The sequence below is a fragment of the Cyanistes caeruleus genome, chromosome 3 (assembly GCF_971803275.1).
Source record: "Cyanistes caeruleus chromosome 3, bCyaCae1.hap1.1, whole genome shotgun sequence".
Classification (NCBI taxonomy): Eukaryota; Metazoa; Chordata; class Aves; order Passeriformes; family Paridae; genus Cyanistes; species Cyanistes caeruleus.
The window spans coordinates 81,843,401-81,865,104 of NC_141703.1; the positions used below are offsets into that span (position 1 = coordinate 81,843,401).

The 21,704-nt window shown below is 38.2% G+C and overlaps 1 protein-coding gene across 39 annotated transcripts in view; it reads right to left on the reverse strand.

Moving 5' to 3' along the window:
• DLG2 (discs large MAGUK scaffold protein 2) overlaps positions 1-21,704 on the reverse strand; it is a 986,702-nt gene that overhangs the window by 310,058 nt on the left and 654,940 nt on the right. For 38 of the 39 annotated variants that reach the window (XM_086882226.1, XM_086882222.1, XM_086882228.1 and 35 more), the window contains one exon: positions 11,110-11,234. In XM_086882226.1, coding sequence (XP_086738352.1) covers positions 11,110-11,234 — 125 coding nt within the window. Of the gene's footprint in view, positions 1-146; positions 5,202-11,109; positions 11,235-21,704 lie in introns of those variants that run through there. The other variant, XM_086882253.1, reaches the window with a different exon arrangement.

The following is a 21,704-nucleotide window of genomic DNA, read 5'->3' on the forward strand; positions in this document are numbered from 1 at the left end:
CTTTATTAAGCTCTTGCAAGATCTACAGGAACTAACGTTCCGTTTTTCTATTCCCCTCTCCCAAAATATTCTCCCACCCTGCATTTCTTCTCCCTCTATACTTCTCATCCAGCTCAATCCTCAATTTTGGTATCCTTTGCTCTTACCACATTTTTCCATTCCTCTGTCCGTTCTCTAAATCCCAAGTTATCCTCAGTCTCTCTGCGTCTTGCCTCCTGCCACTGCCATGAACGATGCTTTCCTTCAGAAACTACTCCTACTAGCAACCGAGTGCTGGAACTCCCGGTACATCCAGACCCTGCTGCTGGCTCGGCTCAATCCGGGCAGCTCTGGCAGCCTCTAATGGTGGCCAGAAGGAAAATTGCTGCTCACAGGACAAGGAGTCGTATCTGCTCGTCAACAGCTGAGGCCGGAGAGGAACCGTGGAGAGGCGAAGGATGAGCAGAAGGAGGTGTAGGTAGCTGTGGGGTGTTGTGAGAGGAAGGTGTTGGGATAAAGCAAAGGGAAAGAAAACAAATCTCTGTAAAGCCTGGGATGAATGAGGGCATCAGGAAGCAGCCAAACTCCTCCCAGCTGCAGGGCTGCTTGGCAGGTACTGGGAAGTGCCGCGGGCCAGGCGCTGAAGGTGTGGTAGAGGGCAGGGACAGCTCCGGCTTCGCAGCCCTGACTTACCCTCGGAGCCCTCTGGTCCGGCTGTCCCAGCACCACGGGGGCTGCGGCCCAGAGCCCGGGGAATGGCAGCAGCCTGGGCCAGGCTGTGGAGTGTCCAGCCAGGGGACAGCCTAGGCGCTGACTTGGGACCGATGAGGTGTGCTCAGCCTATTGAAGGCACTGAACCGCTCAGCTGTTCCTAAATCCAAGTCAAAATGCTCCCAGCTGACAGCAGCAGTGTCTGCAGCGCATTCAGGTTTGTGCAGGAAAACCAGTTACAACAGATAACCCAGGAGGCAATCCCAGGTTCAGGATTTTTACAAGTACTTTTCATCTGGGGCTCTCAAAGGGCTTTGCAAATATGAACTCGTTTTAGCTTCACAACAACCCCCGTGAGGCAAAGATAATGATCACTGTATCCATTTTACAAATGGGGAAACTTGAGCACAAAAGAAGAAAAGTGTTGCCAAAGATCAGGCCCAGCAAGTTGAGCACAAAACGAAGAAGCACTGCCATCCTCGTGCTTGCACCGACAAGCAGAAAACCCTCCCTCCTGCTTTGGTGTGATTGGAATAGCTATTCCCAACATAGGTGCAGCCTTAAAACGAATGGAGGAGGAGAAAACACGTTGTTCAAGTTCAGTAAGAAACTCCACCAGCTTCAGAGCATCAGTACCATTAGGTTGCATACAACACAGCTGCAACTCAGAGCAGAGTGCAAACAGGAACAGAGAAAGCGCCAAAGCTCATTGTTTGTGTTGCTAGGATTTGGGGTAACACACAGGATGGCATGACATGAGCAAGTTTGATACTAAAACTCCCATTTTGTGGGGAACTTCTGCTCTAACAGCTGCCAGAAAAGTGGAGTGGAACAACGTAAGGAATAAGGAATAAGTAAGAGTAAGGAATGTACCAACGATGAGGTACAGTCAGAAAATATGGCTTGGCTAAAGTCTGAAAGTCCAAATTCTTTATGCAAACCACAGCCATGAGTTTTGACAGGGTATGAACTGTCTCACCATGTACTAGTGGTTTTGGCTGTCAGAAACAAAATGTTGACCAAGTTTTTTTCTTAGAAGTTTTAAAATCAGATCTTTGCTGCTTAAAAGGAACTTTTTTGTTTGTTTGTTTTTAAATGGTCATGCAAGTCAGTGTCTTTTCTCATCTAAAATCTTATTTTCAGGTTTTGTGGAAATTGAAAGAAATGAAAAATTCAATGGAACCCCAGAGGGTTATTTCACAGAGATGTGAAATATTTTATCCTTGACTGATATTAGAGTCCACAGAAAGCAGATGATTTCTAAGGTATGCAACCACAGAAAGCCTCTTACTCCAGATAAATTGTCACTGAGCTATTTAAATTCATAACTGCAGTATCAGGGCAAACATGTTGATGAAATAATCACTTGGATTTGGCTGCATGATGCTGTTCTGCTGCTGCAGCACTCTGGGGTGACTGTAATTCAGGCAGGATGGGTAATAAAGGAACTCTTTGGAGAGAGACCTGTTAACCAGTTCAGTACCGTTGCATGGAATTTCTAGAGTCCTAGCACCAAGCTAATTTGCTTAAGTGTTACCCACAAGCAGTGGAATTCAGTTAGTGGAAAACAGCTCAGAAATGTACGGGGGAAGGAACTGATGCTTTGCGTTACAAAATAAAATATTTTCTATAAAAATGTTCATCACTGATGTCTATAAAGATATCTATAAAGAGGTTCCTAAAATTCATCAGTTTGAAATACCAAAATCCAGGGAGGTACCTTTTATTATTCATTAACTTCTATTCTCTTTGCCTGACAATTCAGCTGTTGAAACAGTTTTACTTTCTTTGTATCTCATAAAACAATTTTTACAGCCTACCACCTTATTTTCAAAATAGGAGAAGTGTAATATAAATAATGATAAATAATACATATGTATAAACAAATTCAGAGACACACTGGGGATCTGCAATACTGAACAAAGAATGCAAATTTTACATAGGAAAAAGAGAGAAAGAAGGATTTAGTCAACAAAAAATGAAGTGGTGTAGGCAACAGAGAACAAAATTTTGTGGTCATATATTCCACTGATGATAAGACATATAAGTTGTTAACTAAAAATGTGAGCCATGGTAAGACATGTTAAACTTTGAAAAAAAGTATGAAAATCAGATTTGGATTTTGTGACCTGCCATTTTTCATGTAGATTGTCTGTGGTAATTCTTTTTTTTTCAATTCCATGGTAGCTCAAAAAAAGATACACACAGCTACACAGATAAACACAGTTAATAAGATCAAACTTCCTAACACAGACCAGGACAGAGTGAACAGTCGATAATTCATGATCTAATTTATGACTGTCTGCAAAGCAAGCATGTTTTGCCTAATAAGGTGAATGCTTCTTTATTAACTTACTGCTGGATTATGTACTGAACTAATAGTATTGTCAGAGGCCTGTAAACAGTGCAGATATGAATCAGTGTTTTGTGGTAGCACCATAATTATAACAACATCCTGAACAAGCTGTGTACCATTGCAGTGCACACAGACCTGGTACTGATAGGCTTAGTACAAGATCAGAAGTTAACAGGGACTTAGGCAGCTAATCACAAAGCAGACACACTTCTGTTTTGATAATACAAGGATGGTGGAATAAAGCCAGTTCCCAAGCTGTATTAGAGGCACATGACACGCTTGTAAAGAACATGATCTCTCCTGGAAAGGGTTCTTCATGTTAATCTGAAAAGCCCCCATAGTGTCATTCTCAATTCATTTCTTCGTAAGCAATCTAGAGCCACAAATGGACTCACAGCTGTGTGCCTGCTGCTGGAAAGAGCTGGGCTTCAGACTTTCTCAGAGGCAAAGCACAGCCCACGGGTGTCTGCTATCTAACCAGCTCTCAGATGGGGACTCACTTCTGCTTTCTCTCCTCCCTTTCTTCTTTCCTTTGAATTTCTCAGGTAAACTGAACATAATACTAGTGTTTCTCAATTCCAGATTTCAAGCTTTGAATTAACAGCATGATATCATATTTTTTACTCTGTGTTTCATTTTAGTCAAACACAGACTTAATTTAAAATTTTCATCAGGACACAATTTTTTCCCCCCAAAAAATATCCATGAGAAAGAAACTCTGAAGACCCTTTCTTGCTACATATAGCTAGCTATATTTGTAATCTTTGACACTTCACAGCAGGTTAGTTGACAACTGAAGAGAACACCAATTTAATTTGTTTAGAGCCTTTGCTGGTAGGCATTTAACTGAAGCCTTTAAGGCACAGAAATGTAAGAGAAGGAATCACTACTCTATTCCAAGCTTTCTCCCTGATTTACTGGATGACTGAAGGCAAGTTATTTTGCTTCTTGTCTCCCGCCATCAGCACTTGTATAACGTTCCTTTCCTCACACCAAATCACTCTGAGAGCTGAGGGTGGGAGGGAAATACAATGGGGAAGGCTGACAGGGTGACAGAACAACACAGCATGCCTAAAAAATATCGCAGCTTTACAACACTAAACCTCCTAGCAATCAGTGATTAAAGAAAAGTTAGATCAACTAAGGAAAGATGAACAATGCACAGCCTTAGAACTTTTAAACCTATGATAATCAGCTAGCTGGGGATACCAGCGCTGTTTCTGATTATTCTGCCAAAGGTAACTCTCAATTGATCTGATTTCCTCAACCTATTTAAGTTCTCCTTAAAAATGTCCACGCTTTAAAGGAAAAACAATTGATAGGTTCACAAATGGGAAAAGACTGGCAATCAGTTTCCTAGAAAAAAGAATGAATTAAGCAGCCACAGGTCTGGGCAGCTAACCAGGGCAATGTGCATCCTCCCAGGCACAACCAGTTTCTTCCCTTGGACTGAGCCCTCGCATCAACCCTCTTTCCCCTTGAGTACAGCTCAGGCTTAAATACCAAAATAACTCTGGTACAGCATTAACCCTTGAAAGTCAAGCTCAATACTGTCCAAATCTATCTCACAGTCCTGTGAATTAACTCATTCATATTCTGTCACATATGCAATAACTGACTTTTGTATCAAAGGTTCAGTAAGATTCCTGTGACCAAGTGATTGGTATAAAATGTGAGATTTGAATTCTTGTTCTATTGATTCTTTCATCTAAGATTCTTTTATCTACTTTTTTAGAACCTGTGATAAGATTGGCATTTAAGAAAACAAAGAGAAACACCTAAGGAAGTTAAAACTGCTGGAGGCTGATGGGAGTTTTTCTCCTGGCCAATAACTGTCCATTTCTAAGAAATGACAGTAGTTTTAACCATTGAAAAGTGAGATCAACCTGTGAACACCACCTGAAGACCTAAGCCCTGGAATTTCTTTGTCTCTTTGTTTCCTGGCTGTAAAATGTAACAGAGCTTTAGCTGGTTTCCCGTTCCCCTGGCCAGGCCATGTGGCCCGGGCCGGGGCTGGGCTGGGCCTGCCATGGCTCCCGGCCAGGAGATGGGGCCTGCGGGGCTTGCCCCGGGCTCTGGCCGGGAGATGGGGCCTGCGGGGCTTGCCCCGGGCTCTGGCCGGGAGATGGGGCCTGCGGGGCTTGCCCCGGGCTCTGGCCGGGCCGGGCTCTGCTGCAGCTTCCCAGGAAGCCTCCGGGGTGGCTGAAGCTTTTCTCAAGAGCCTCCCAGCTCTGAGTGCTGCTGAGCTGAAACCCGGCAGCATGAACACCTGTGGCTTGAGCAAGATTTTAACCCTTTTACCACCCAGATGAGACTTGCAGATTTAATCCTTTTTCCAGGAAGAAGGCAAGAAAGAGTGATCAACAGGTAAAGAGACAACATAAACTATCAAGAACAGTGAAGAAAGGAATTAAGCCTCAGATGAGGAGAGAAATAATGCTTTAATAATTTAATAATCCAGATGCTTTAATAAGCTGAAATATTCTTTTGTTAAAGCTATGGAAATGGACAATAATGTTCTGAAAAAAATCTCCTTTAATTTATGAAAGAGTATTTTGGAAGGAAGGAAGTATTTCAAAGTGTGGATTTAAGCAAATAGTGAAGTAGTTTTGATCCTATGAGATGTGGGTACAGAAAAAGGGAAGTAATATTTGAAGATTTGTGGCCCCTTAAGAGGCAAAGAGAAAACTTCTGTTTCCAGAGACGCTTACCGAGACAGATGGAGAGAACTTTTGCCTTTGAATAACTCATCCTTAAAATGACAACCCTAGACTCATTTGACCTATAACACGCCTCAGAGTCATGTGAAATGGGAGAAGAAAACCTGATGGCAGAGTTTTCCAGGCAGCTGGCATCAGAGAAATAGAAAGCCATGAGAAAAATGGTTTTCTTGTGAAAAACTCCATAGATTAGCCGAAGAAAACTTCTTTTTCCTCTACAAAGACTGATGAAAAGACTATGGCAAAATTGGGACTGTTCTAACCACCAGGGTTTTTTTTTGTCTCTGTGCTGTCATGTGAACAAGGGAATGGTTGGGTAGTGGGGAAAAAAGGGTTTCTGGAAGTTTTATTCTGTTTTCTTATTCTTGTAGTTTTGTTAATAAACTTTCTTTATTCCTTTTAAGTTTTAATCTTGTTTTGCTCCTCTTCTAATCTATATCTCACAGCAAGAAATGAGTAAATTTTCTAGTGATGTTTTAGCTAATGCTTTAAAAACCATGACAGAATCCAAGACCTTTTAAAATTTTCAAACTTGTCTTTTCAAGCAGGAAAAGTGTATTTTGATAGCAATACATAAGGAACTCACATGGCCCTTTCATTCCTGTAGAGCGAGAAAGCTTTTTTCAGAAAGTTATCTCTACCAGAAAATCAAATTTAGACTGTGAGAAACTATAACCAGTAAGAGTGACTCTAAACTCAAAATAATTTTGATTTATGGTTGTTAATAATGTGGTAATATTTTGTGAGTCTGTGCTCTTTTAAACTTAATAATAATTCAAAGCTTTGTGTTATTCTTTTAGTTGTTTCCCCCCCATTAAGTTCTGCCACTAAACTGTGTTTCTGGTTCCATAAGCTGATCACTCTTGTGACCACAGAATGAATGGTTTTGTATGTGTTGCCTTTTAGAAGCCAGAGGTTCATGTATGATGATAAGCCAAAAGAAGCAACTACTGAATATTATATTGAAGTTCTTTGCTTTATGTAGGCAAAATGAAACAAACACTGTTTTGTTTTTTTTCTCTGACACAAATGCAAATAAAACAAAAAAAGGCACTGAGCCATAATTACTGGGATTCTTTTTCTTCCAGAGAAGGAAAGTCTAAATTCAGAGCTTCTTTATTAAAAAGTAGATGTTTGTCCATGGACAACCAACATTAGTGAGACAGCAGAAGTTTTTATGCATCAAAAGTTTTAAAAGATCAAACTGTTGAGAGAAATTCTCCTTCAACTCAGTGGGAATGACTGCTACTGTCAGAAAGTTTATATTCTCTGTCTATCCCTGACTTGAAACTCAAATCTTCAGAGAAACACAGCATGAAGCATTCAGAGAAAAAATAACCTCCATTTAGTTCCAAGGTTATTATAGTCACATTTAGCTAAATAATTAAAGCCAAAATATTTCTTAAAATTCCATCAACTGATACATATTATATTATGTACTATATATTAAATAATTTCCTGTATATTATATGGACTTCATAAAAATATTCCACAGCTTTATTTTTCAAGATGAGGAGTTGGTGTACTGACCTAAATGTCTTCTAAAATCTGAGTTGTGCAGTGTGATGGTTCTTACACTAGTTCTACAAGTCAGGGCATTTCAGGGAGAGTAGTATGTAAACATATCCATTAGGATATATCCATTATCATTCCTTGAGGAGAGCACTGGAGCAGGTGCTGATCACCTCTCTCTGGTGACCAGCAATAGGACATGAGGAAAAGGAATGAAGTTGCTCTGAGAAAATTCAGACCAGACACGAAGAAAATATTCTCCACTCAGAGCATAGTTTGTCCCTGGAAGAGGCTTCCCAGTGAAGTGATTGTGGCACCACACCTGACCGAGTTCAAGGAACATCTGGACAGTGCTCTCAGTCACATGGTTTAGTCTTAGTAGCAGTCCTGAGAAAAGCAGGGAGTTGGACTAAATTATCCTTTTGAGTCCCTTATAACTAAAAATATCCTCTGGTTCTGTGCTTCTCTGATTTTTGAAAGTTCAGGAAGTCTCTCAAAAAAGGGGATTTTTTATTAAGATGAGTGAAGTCTAAAGTGGCTGATAATTACTGCTATTTTTTAAGCAGAGATACGGGTCATGAAGTGATACAAACCTGCACTATGCATTGTATCTACTGTCAATTTCTCCACTAAAGGAAAACCCCAGGAATTTAATCACCTTTGTTTCAGTCTCATACACAGGTTTCATACACCAGAGTAATCTGCAGATTCTGAGAACAATTCAGGCTGGAAGGGACCTTTGGAGGTCACTTAGTCCAATCTCCTGCCTAAAACAGGACCAATTTAAAAGTTCAAGTGTATAGTTCAGGACTTCATCCGGATGGATTTTTAACCTCTTGCAGAAGAGAGATTCCATAATCTTATGGAATCGCCAGTTACGTTAAAGAGATCTTTTGGCCTCAGACATAACTGGAATTTTCCCTTATTGCAACATATGACTGTTGCCTCCAGTCCTTTCTCTGTGCATCTCTGCTCACCTTGATGCTGTTCTTCAGTGCTGCCAGAGCACACTGCTGGCTCGGGCCAAATGACAGAATCACAATGCCATTTAAGTTGGAAAGCACCTCTTGTCAAACTCCCTCTGCTGAAACAAGTTTACTTGTCCAAGAACATGTTTAGTCAGGTTTTAAATATCTCCAAGGAGACTCCACAACTTCTCTGAGTTACCTGTGCCCAGTAACACTTACCATAAAACAAGAGTTTCCTGATAATAAGACGAAATTTCACGTGCTTGTTGTCCATTGCTTCTTGCCCTGTCACTGGACACTACTGATAAAAGTCTGGCTTCTTTGTCTTCACTCCCTCCCATCAGGTTTATACCAGATATTTATGTACTTATAACTATACATTTGCCACTGGAGAGTTACGCCTTCCCAGGTGCAGCAGGCTGCACTTGCTTTTGCGTTCATGTAAAATATTCCTAAGGGTCTGGAGCATGAAGTCAGTTTCTTACAGGTCACTTTCACAGTCATGCTGTTTGAAGAACTTCACTCAGCTAAGTTAGATCAAAGAGACATCATGTAAAATGCAGTGGAAGTGATTTTACAGGCTTTTATGATTAAAACCAGAGAGCAGATATAGAAGCCAGTTCAGACAGCCCACACTGCTATATAATGTAGAGAATCTGTAGGCACAGTGTGAAAGAAAAGCAGACAAAAAATGTGTATATTTCTTCAGTCTATAAACACCAATCTCTCATTCTCAGGTAATTAAACATTGGACTTTCACTAAGAAACCTATGTTATCACTGCTCTTAGTAGTTGTTACTGCATGATGTTAACCTTTTGTTCCTATAGACTGGCCCTAGCTGATAAACTCTCTGGTAGGAAAAATTAATTATCATGTACGTCAGCGAAGACTGCCCCAGGACGTGGCCCTTCAGTGGTAATGACCACTGATAACTACATTTTCAGGTGTTCCCAAGAAGTGACAGGGTTGTGACTTTGCAGCAAAGTGAAACCCATTTGCCAGATAAAACAAGGAAAGGAAGAATCTTTGTAAAGGAGGAATGACCATACCAAACATATGCTTAAAACATTATATAAATCTTAGTAATAAGATAACTGTACTTGTACTGCTAAACTTTTATTACAAAACACCAAGTTTGCCTCATCTAATCTTAAAATGGATTGATGAATTGCCTTAGTATACTACTTTTTGTGGGTTTAGAAGGTCTTTCTAAGATGTTTACAATACAGACATTATCGTGAGTAAAACCTACAGTATTTAATTAATAAAAGGATGAATTATGAAATATTTTATTTTTTATGAAGATAGCAAAATACTGCAATTGGTTCTCTCTTCTTAATAGCTTAAACTAAAAAAAAACTTTCATACGTAATTAAAAAGCTACTAAAAAGATTGTTTTTTTGCAAGGAATTCTTTCTTTTTAGTAGAAAGGCAGTTTCAGATTTAAGACCCCTTTATGTTGTTCATCATTTCTAATTCTACAGCATCGTTTCCAAATACTGCCGTTTCTTCATGCTGTGTTTGCCATGAAGCTCATCTGGCCCAATGCAGACATTTACAGTACAGATCAATACTGGCTGGACTAGGCAGAGAAACTCCTTTTCATTTGAATCACCAATGAAAATATAGGCTATTATTCTTCTGTTCTGTTTTAAGCATTGACTTTAGGATGAAATGAATCACAATCTAGAAATGCTTAGGTTTTTCTTCACTATTAGGAGACTAGCTTAGGGGTAGATAGCTGCATTTTAGTCACAAAGTTACATGATATCAATCCAATTCCTTTCATCTGCAATCTTAGTTAAAACTAAACTCTTCAGGCACTGCCAACGACCATGACTCCTCATGATTATCATAGTAAAAAAAAAAAAGAATCACTTCCAAAATCAAATTATTAATGTAGCATAACAAATATCCCAAACTTTGTCTTTAAACTGGCCAACTCCCCTTTTAGCTTTGAATTAAAGGAAAAGGCTTCAGGAAAAATGTTGCTACCATCTGGTACATTTTATAAATGTTAGACCATCTGTTTTTGGCAAAGGCTCTCAGAGCCAATTTCAGTGCTGAGACCCTGAAAGCCTCAGAATTTTATCCCAAGTTTCTCCAGTTAAAGTGGCTTTTTGGAGCATTAGCAGGCTGCACAACCAACAGTAAGGTGGCAGCCTCTGTAATAGACAGAAGCCTTTCTGCCTTCAGTCCACAAGGAAAGACAAGCACAAGCACTGCTATGGTTCTTATTGTTTAAGAGAGATGCTGCCATGCATTTGAGAACCCCATCAAGTTATCTGTATGTTTGTTTCAGGATCTAAAGCAACAGACCACTCTGGAGATGACTCAGAACATCCTCATGGAACAAAATCATGTTTGGAAACAGCAGTAAACACATCTCACTACCGCAGCCAAATAACAGGAAGCATCTAAAAATAGCTGTGATTATTTAGCAATGGCTTTGTAGTTTGGGAAGTCTTGATATCCTAATGTATAAGACCAATGTATAGTTCTTCAGTCATGAAGACTGAGGGGCAAAGGCCACAAAAGAAGGACCAGGCAAAGAAGACTTGCATGCTGATATTCAGGTTTCCTCCTGCTGTCCCATCTTACCTTTTGTACTGAAGTAAATACCTGGTACTAAGAAGGAGGTGGCACCATCAAATGCCCTCTATAATACAGGATTTAACTACCCTTATTCAGTTGCTGTAAGCTCCTTCAATCAGCTGTCTCAGCAGAAAGGAGATTCCAGTCATGTAATTTACTTCCCCATACCCCATGAAAGATCCAGTTGGCATGTGGCTCCCAGAGAACAATTATAATAATAATTATAATTATGCATTATATTTCAGAGCACATGTACTAAGTTTTTACCTGAGTCTTCCATCCTCTGCTGCAGCTCCTCCTGGTATAATCTTAGTAATGAATATCCCAGGATCATCCCCAATGTGTGGGTTATCTGTTCCTCCAGCAATACTGAACCCCAGGCCAGAATTTCCCTGTAAAAATAATAAAAAGTAAATCCATCATTCAGATGCTAGATTTCTACAGAATTCATTTGCACTGCATGAACAAAGTATCCTTGCTTCTTAAATAAAGCATTTTATTTGGCAACTCCATACTTGAAGGCAGGTGACTCAGTCAGAAAAAATTAATTGTCAGTTAAAGAACAGAGGCTGAACAGAAAAAGTTCCTGGAGTTAATGACAGAGTTAATGGATGCTCCTACAGAAACAGGATTTGACCTAAATTTGTTTTCAAAAGCAGTCACATAAATTAGCATCTGAACTCCAATATTAATTCATCCAAGTCAATGAGAGCTAGAGGCTAAAAACATTTCAGAGCTTTGAAAAAAAACTTTCAAAATGACTGTCATTTATAAACAGAAACAGTGAAAAACATTTAACTCTGAAGTATTTTACTACCCTAGTTTCTGTTATGATGCTTTTAAAAAATCCCCAAAAAAATCCCCAAAACAAGAGTACTTCTTTCATCCTACTGATCTGCTAGGACAAAATGTTTGAAAGACATTATAAGACTACTCAATAATCTCACTTATTGTTTCTCCTATTTGTGAGAATATCATGAAAGATAAATAGATATGTACACACATACATATTAAGTCACAAATTAATTTACTGTTTTTCACACACATTTCAAAACAACGATTCTAATTCTATTTTGGAAATATATATTGGTTATGCTTTTCTATATAAGTCAACCTTAACTATATGTTTGTTTGGTTGGGTTTTTCTGTGTGAATTAACTTCTTTTTCCCAAGGGATTCTTTCTTGTTTATAGAAGGTTACACACAGGTTTAAGACTCTCCCTGTGCATAGGAAGTGTCATAAAATTCAATGCAATACTTGACTCTTTAAGGGCCTCTCATCCAAAAGTATTTTCTGTTAGGTATTTAGACTTAACACAGTGATATAACTACATATATATTGCAGAATATGTACTGCAAATTAAGTATATTTAGCACTGAAATGCTTTTCTTTCACCAGCTTCTCAGACTATTGGGAGTTTGTTTCTTTTACTGCTGCTTTTGGTAACATATCTACTTCTGTTCTACTAAGAAAAATAATTAATAAAAATGGCACCTCTGTGCATATTTTTCCAAATAATTAAAATCAAATGTCACTTCTGCATTTTTCAACTGTACTTCAGTGCATTCATCATGATGCATTTTGTGTGTGAAAGCCCACATGTTGCCTGCCTGCAGCATGTCAGATTCTGAATGCTGTTATCAGTATTCTGCATTCACAAGAGATGCAGCTCTCGTTACACAAGAGATGTGCATGCAATGTGCACCTCTGCTATCAGCATATAATTGTGAACTAATTTATAATCCAAGGAAATGGATTTAGGACTGTACATATTGTAACGCTTCTCAGCTTTTCAGTACTATAATATGGAAATCATATTATATTACTGAAACACTCTTTATATATCTTCTGTAGTTAGCAAACACCTCCAGGCCAGCATTATAAATCTTTGATTTAATCTCCTTTTCATCATTAGGATCATCTCAGATTCAGGTTATTCTCCCAATATTTTAACACATGCCTAATCATACAGCACATTTTACAGTAATGTGCTAATATACTTTAAGATGTTACTTACAATAACATCCTAAAATACTTTAAGAGTATTTTCCTGAAATCCTTTCTATATGTCATATTATTAATTAAGCTAACTGCCCAACACATAGGAAAGTAAAAAAGACTACTTATACATACTTCAGGAAGCCTGGAAGAAAAACCTTAAAACATTAGTAAAACCAAGGGCGAATTTCTAGAAATTTTGAGTAATACTTGATTTGCAATAAAAAAAACCCCAATAAACCTCTGAAAAATTATTGTGTTTATTCTTAACTTCAAAGAGATCAAAAAAATATGCAGTAATCTGTGTTTCTGAAAAGAGGTATATTTCCAAATCCCCAAAACCTAGTTTTGATAGGGAAAGGCAAAGAAGAGGGTAACAAGGACAAATCTGGGCATAATTATTAGCACAAGACACAAACAGCTACACCATAATTTAAAAGAACTGTGTCTGAAGAGCTTTAAATCTACTATCTTTAAATCTACTATCTTTAAAGCTACTATCAAAGCTTGACTGTTATGTGGGGTGTGCTCAGTTGTTACAGTTCATCACATAAAATGCATTCCATTTTTCAGGAGGAAATAATTTCTGCACACTTTTCCTCCTACAATATCTTTTTCCATTAACATTTTAGAGCTAAAAAATGCTACAGCAATGCTGGCTGTAAGCAGTGATGTGGTAACACTGCTACACACTTCTCAGGGGAATTGTGCTATCCTTGACATTTATCCATAAATGTGCATCTGTTATACTGCAAGACTGTTCTCATTCTGCCTCTTAGGAGCAACCTTTTAAAAGCACAGGGTAGCACTCCTCACTGGCACTTCTGTATCCAGAAAATTTCAAGCAATTATTCTGGCTGCAGTCCTTGACTTGATCAACAGGATCTACAAGCTGTCAGGCACGAGCTGCCTCGACAAATAGGTCGACCCTGCAAGGCTTTACTGCACCAGAAACTCGCTGCAAAAGTTAAAAGCAATCACACTTCTTTTTCCCCACTGTGGTTTATGAAGCATCTGCCTTGCCTACATGGAAAAATCTTCTTTGTACCTCAGATCAAAGCCAACAAGGCAAAAAGCACAGCTACAATCACTCGTGGCTTTTTGAGAGCCTTGCTTTGAACAATAATGCAATAGGAATATTCTGGTAAAAGGTGGTGAGTTCAGTTCTGAGCAGCAATATTGATGTGCAGAACTCTCCTCATGCCTCGTGTTTCTCTCCATGCTCTGCATTTAGTATGCAGGTTCACCAGCATATTGTCACTGTACTAAAATCTCACTGCCCTTTGCAAGCTGTAATTCCAAGTTCCAGTAAGTACTGTGTACTACAGCAGTGCTTCCTGAACATTTCCACAAGGCTTGGTTTCCCCACCCTTTAGTTTTTGCACCTCCTTTGTCCCATTCCAGAAAAAAAAAAAAACAAACCAACAAAAAGCGTGTGGTAATTATCTTCACAGCTTTTCTTGGCGTATCTGGCTCCCTCCCATTTCATGTTAACCAATGAAAATGACATCCCTCAGCCCAAAACAACAACTGAACCATCACTTAGCCATGGCATTTTCCAAGGTGGAACATTCATGCTTTCTCTCATGCTGATTCATGTTTGGGAGTGGCTCCCCATAAATATCTGTCAAGTTAATTCACTTTACTCTTTCTACTCCAAGCCTTACATCTCTTGTATGCTTACAAAGCAAGTTAACAATGAGCTCAGAGGCCTGGTGACAATGCAGATAAATACTTAATGAGAACTAATAGCAGCTGATACAGAGCAGAAAAAGTCTTCCTCTTTTGGAATACTCCACTGATATTTAATTGAGATTGATATTTAGGCCTAAATATGCTTGCCAGTTTTATTTCAGGATCCTTCAGTAGAAGAAATCTATGGAAAAAATCCCAACACGCATAAGGGACAGAAGAAGTTTGAACAAGCCTCAGACCTACAAACTTTTAAAGGTATTGCTCAAACATCATTATTACCATGTCCAAATACAAATATATATATATACACATATATACATAAGTCTATGATTCTGTATAAGGGTTCATATCCAAATTATTTTGTGTTCAATTCTTATTAGCTAAATTATCTCTTGACCTAAATCTTTCCATCTCTTTGTACAAGCTCTCAATTTCTACTACCATAAAAACCTCATATAATTAGTTACTGACTATACAAGGAAGATTTGCATAAAATTGCACAGCAATAGATGGATGAATGTACTTTTTAATTGTTAGTTTAGTTTCTTACTATGTTCCCCACCTTTTGTTGCAAGGCTCCAGTCATGCACACAGACTGACAAAAGGCTTAGCATAGCACAACATGTCCAGTTTGGTTTAAACAAAACATTGCCTGAGTTTCCTCCTATTCATGCTGGATATCTCGTGCTTCTCAGGTTCAAATTTGTCTCTTGGCTCAGCTTTACTTTTCAAACACAGAAAATTAGGTCAAACTAGCACATCAAAACAATTTCTCCCAGCCCAGCCCCTGAGGCCGCCTTCCTGCTCTTCTGTGAAGGGAAGGTCAGCACTTCATCTTGAGGTTTATTACACCTGCCTGCCTCCTTTATGACTTTCTCAATGGGGCTTTGCAGGCCACAAGGACCATCTGAATTCTTTATAGCTCAGCCTGAGCAGAGAAGAGGCCTGGCTGTATTTCTTCTGGCCCTGGGGTAGCAGACAACCTCTGACAGCCACACAGCATGACTGCAGATGATGGGTGTTACACCTTCTCCCAGCACTGAAACACAACACTTGGGGACAGAGTAAGATGACAGATTATTCACATGCCAGGAAAAGAAAATAAAACTTGTAAGTTGCGGCCAGTTTGAATCTCTTCCCTCAAGACTGTTATACTTATGAATAAGGATCACAAAAACAAATAAGAACCCCCAGCAGGTATTGGTTTTGGGTAGCCTGAAGGCCTTGAGACCTATCCTTCTTCTTGTTTAGCCTTCCATCTTGTGTTGTCCTTTTACACACCTCTATGAGCAGCCATATATCAGGCTACAACTTCATAAAGCTGCAGCCTTTTTATTTTGTCAGTAATTGACAGAAGTCCTCCACATTGACTTCTGTAGGAGCAGAGTTTAGCTGACACCAAGAGCTACTGAATTATTTTCCCATGACATTGCAGCTCACCCTAGATGATAGCCTTCACTACAATTCTACAAATTATTTTGTCCTTATTGTGTCTCGTTTGTCTTTTTTTTTTCTGCTCAAGGGCTGAATTTGTCTTAGAAGAAAGTTTGATTAAGAAAGACGCAAAGTCATTCAATTAACAAAATCATGAAAGGATATAAGTCCGAGAAGCAGAAAGAATACCAGAAATGCATATCAAGAGCAGACTGAGTAATTCCCTGAAAAAGGGATTGTATTTTACAATACAAGTGATTTGTATTTTACTGTATTAAACAGGCTTACCACAATCACACAGAAATTTTTCTCCATTTTAATTTCTTTTTAATTCTAATGAATGAGGTAACAGCAGAACTCACATAGATGCTTTTTGATTGAGTTAATTATTTCAGTGCACTTAAAATAATTTCTCATAATCTTCTGAAGCAACATGATTTTGAAAATCTCTAGCATTCAAGTAAGAAAAAAAAAAAGAAAAAAAGTTGAACTTCACAGATTGCTGCAGCCTCACCGTGACAGCACAGCATATCAGGAAGCCTGTTTCAAAGTCCATCAGTCAGTCACAAAAAAAGACAGGAGTAATTGTATTCCCCAAAATGTTTTCTAGAGGTTGAAAGTTGTTTCAGGGGACAATACATACTCCCAAAGTCTCTATTACTGAAATGATCTTTGTGTTTAAATTTGGGGTTTTCCCCCCCCTGGTTTAAGGGAATTTTTTTTCCTGTAGACTTCCTACCTCTACTCTGGTGTTCACAGCCAAATTTGTGGAATGCTTTTCTTTCACATCTTTTACAGATGACTTTAAAGTATGAATTGCTCCTAAACTTGCAGGTTTGGTCAGAGCAAGTTTAGTCAAGAGAATGCTCACAGAATGATAGCTGACTCATTCCTAGATTCCTAAACACATGCTATATTTTTTATCATCTTCTATGGTTACAATTGTTGAAGACCGTATCAACTTTGTTACTGGTGCACCTTAAAAAGTTGTCTGTTGCATTTTACAATGGGAATTATCCTTCAGCTTTTCAACAGCACTCATGATCTGCAGGTTCAGAAAATTCTAACCTTTCTTGAGTCTAGGCAATGCTGGTTTTATCTTGTTTATACAAAATTTCAAAATACTTAAATACAAAGATAAGCTACATCCTGTGAAGGCAGTGTAGGCTTGGCACTAATTCATCAGAATTTCTTAATTTCACATACATGCATGAAAATGCTAAAGCTTTTCAGCTTTACTTTCTCACTCTGTAAATAAGGCAAACTTTTCTGATATTGTGTTGGTTTAAAAATGATGCTTTTTTTTTTAAAAAAAAAAAAGGTATTTATTTGGTTTTGCTTTCCAAGTCTTCTAATGTAAGCACGTTCCTTTAAGAAAATGTTGCTGCAAGAAATGTTAATTTATAAACTACTGTTGACTTTATTTCAGGTGGTGGAAAAATATCACCTTGCGCTATGAAACATACTGTGAGTCACTTTCATTTGAAACTTGCTTTTATACATTTTAGGAATATTTTTGATCTTTTTGTACTAATTTTTAATTTTCACTTCTGCTTTTTAATTTTCATTTCTGCTTAAGTGAAGTCACAGCTTTCTTTTATAAAGTAAATATGAAACCAATACTTGTTTTTTGCACATGTTCAAAACAGTTAGCTTGAACTACTCAGCAAATTTTTATTATGTCCAAAATTAATCTCACACAGAGTACTTTTTTTAATAAGAGACACTGTTTTATAAAACACCAGTATCTGAATCTTGGCTAAGGTTGTTACCATCTTGGTTTAGGGTTCTTGCCTCAGGATACTTCTGTTTCAGATGAAAAAGACAACACCTTCTCCCATGAGACACAATACCAACCAAAACAAAAAAACAATGAGACCCCAAAACTCCTTCCAAAAATCACATTCACTCTTGTTCTACAAGAACAGGTTTCTCCGAGAAGTATGCATGACAATGAATGAGACTGAGAATGAAAAACTTAGAAAACTGTGGGTAATTAATTTTTTTGGAAAGGGACAGGAGAAAAAAAAAAATACAAAGTGCTGTGGGCAAGCAGAGTGAATCAAATAACATAGTCTACAAATGAGACAGAAGATTGACAATTCTGCCCCTAATAGGTAAGGGAGGATTACATACAGACCAGGATTTGCTGCGGCTCTGAAACAGTCTGTGAAAGACTTTCTCTTTTTCTCTGTATTAAAGCAGATAAGGTTACTTAGTTTAGCACCTAAGATGCTTATAAGGAGGAAATACCTCTAGATATACCAAGCCAAAAAAGGAAGATTGTGTGAGATCACTAGAGATCTGAGTATTTCTGCAGACTTTGTTCAGTAAGATTTTTCTCCACAAAGTACTTCTTACCTTAAAAATACAGCTCTCCTTTATCCACCAGAGAGTGAATCTATGCAGGGTTATTTTCTACTTTTCACTCAGCCATGTGTAGATTAACATCACACAGATAGTGGGGGTGTTACCTGTCACTCAGCAATGCCCAGTTCAACAGCACACAGCCACGCTGCCAGCAACAGCCTAACACGTTAATGCTTCATCCCACTGAAACAAATAGGTGATTTGGTAATATGCAACGTACTTTCATCCAACTCAGGATTTTGATAGAAAAGGTTTGTTAAACCCACCTACTCAAGGCACTAAGATCTTTAAGACAGGATTCTGCTCTGCAGTTCTTTCACAATCTGGCAATTATACTAGCATTGGTTTTTATGTTCTAAGAAAGAGTGATACACGCTAAATAACCAAACTATTGTCTGCGACACAGTGTCTGATTTTTTTGCCATCTCCCACTTTAACACAAATCCTGACACATCTAGTTATATCTTTAGACTTAAATCATTCCACCGACACTTTAAGGTATTTGCACATGCTGTACTCTATTGTACTTCTCCTCTCCAGTGTTTTGTCCAAAGCCCCAATTTCAAAAGCCTAAACATCAAAGCTGCATTTATGTCTCATTCAGAGAACAAGAACATTTGCATATTTATCAGAGTACTGTTGAACTCTTTTTTACTTTCAAATCTACTCAAGAGTATCATAATTCATGAAATTCTCACTTCTCCCACGTACACTGGCACACTCCCTAGAGTCAGAGTTTTGAGACTCCATAGTTATATCATGTTCCATATGGCACAGATTTTCATCTCTCACGATGCCATTTGTTTTCAAGCCCCTTATCAGGTTCAGCACATTCATTACAAAACCACAATACACTTGACTACAACTGCTTCGTATGCTTACTCTCACTTGATAGCTGTAGAGTGATATTGTTCTCTCAACGTTGCACAGACCAAGTATGGTATTCAAACAAGATGTATTTCAAAAAATGATCCAAGGGATTTTATTTTTCATAATACACATGAAATCTACAACACTATAAAAAGGCCTATCTAGACAAGGAATTAAACCAATTCTGAAGTGAAGCAATTCATGAAAAAGTGATAACGTGTCCTCTGTTTCTACACTGATTGAAGCAAAAGAATAGATGTGAATTCTCTCTAGGTTGGGTTTTCACTATTTTATCTCTATTAAGCTCATATTAACAGCCTCTGAGCTGCGACGGACATGTGTGCCTGGTTTTTTTTTCTTCAATGTATTTCTTGTCCTACTTCAGAGATGTATGTAGGAATTGTCTCTTCCAGCATTATGGGACCATATGACCTTTCCTGTTCTATCTCAGACAGAGAAGTGGGGCAACATATGTTCTCCTTTAGTTGGCTACAGCAATAGCAAACAAATGTCACAAAAAGCAGTCTGATGAGTATGTGAGAAGTAGTATGAGAGAAAACTAAATAATATTCAAAATTTTTCACCTCAAAATTGGAGAAGGGAAACGCTGATCCTGGGGAGTGAAAAGTTTCAATTCACTTGGAGGGAAAAAAAAAAGAAGAAATACATATGTATATGTGTCTATCTTTCTTGTCCTGTGGTGTCCACAGTCTCGCTGTAGACTTTTTATCAGCCAGACGCGGAAGCTTTCTGAGCTCCCAGGGCTGCACAAAAGAGAGTGAAATAGCCAGACCAAGGAAAGGAAAGCACTCAGTAAGTGATAACAGCAACTTGACATAAGAGGGGTGGGCAAGAACAGGAGATAGAGCAAAACATTAAAAAGAACTGAAAGAACAGCAAAGCTTCTTCAAGTAGCAAGCTACTTATAAAACTTTGACAGGATCATCATTGAAACTTTCACAATGCAATTATCTGCAAAAACTGAGGAAATTGAGATCTGTTTAAATGTAACTCTATGACAGAAGTAGAAAGTCACATTTTGTACAAGGACTTAGGGAACAGAAACTTGATTTTACTGAAGCCATGGAAACCAACCGGGTTTCAGCACATAGTGGTAGCAATTAAAAGGAGAGAATAAAACTACTGCTAACTTCAGTTCTTCTCTAATGATGACACCTCTCATCCCCTTCTGCTGACAATTCAACAGTATGAAAACCCCAGTGGATGTCTTGAGATTAGGTGGAAACTCCTTGGTTCAACCAGTTTGTAGCTCTAAGTCTTTGTGTTGAAAAACTGCTGCATGCCTAAATGGGTTTATTTTGACAGATTGCACGATCCCTACAGCACTGCTGCACAAAGCACTTAAGGGAATTTGAGACCCCTGAAGTATCACAAGTCCTGGAATAAACCCAAGTTCTAAGCTATTGTTCTTTTCCATTTGACTGTCATATTCACAGATGTGAAATGAGTGCATTTGGTTGCCCTTGCAGTTTGATTGGTGGTTTTTGCTTACCATCTTCTTAAAGTATTTCAATAATTTCTTGGGTTATATTTCTTTACTGGAATATATATATATGCTTAATCATTAAGGTTAAAACTCTGAAATGCTTACACCCATTGTAAGATTTTGATAATATTTTCTTTCCAACTCCTATTTAATCTCACATCAAAGCAAATGCATGAGTAAAACTCCTCATTTGCTGCCTTATTCAAAATCATGATCTTCAGGGCACATAATCTGGAATAAAAAGGTAAACTATTAATGAACTAAAAGCCCCCTAGGGCTTCAAAGTTCAAGCACAAATCCTAGAGGCAAATAACTGAGTATTCTTGCTGTTGCATCACTTACCTTTCCAATACTGCACTGCTCCAGTGGCTAAGCATGCAGAGCTTAGCATTACCTTCTCTTTTAACAGAAATTAAGGCAAGCTTTAAGAAATACAAGGAAGGATAAATAAAATGCAATTCATTCATTTTCAGAGACACACATCTAAATATAATTTTCATAATTTTGTGGTGACCCTATTTTGTTGTAACATTTAATTTCAGTGTCCATTTTTTTCCTTAGTCTTAGTAAACCTGACTGACTATGATCCTGAGCAATGTAAAGCAGCTTCAAAGCTGTCTGTTTCTGAGAAAGAGCTTGGATAAGATGACCTCCACAGAATCCTTCAAACTGAATTATTCTCTGCATCTATGAAACACAAGTGTCACAAATACAAAACATGTTTCAAAATCTGCTGCCAGCCTAGGCATAGTTCAGTCACTAAAAACTTCCCTTCTTAATTTTATCTTAACAATAAAATGATACTTGACATGTTTTGTGTATATATATATGTGTGTGTATGTGTCTCACATATATATATATCACAAAAAATCATTTTTCCAAGATTTATAACTGTACATTCTTTTAGGCAGAGACTTTTTTGACATGATCTCTGTAAATGCCAGATGAAACTCGGCTAAAACTACGCCTCGTATAATTTTCACACAG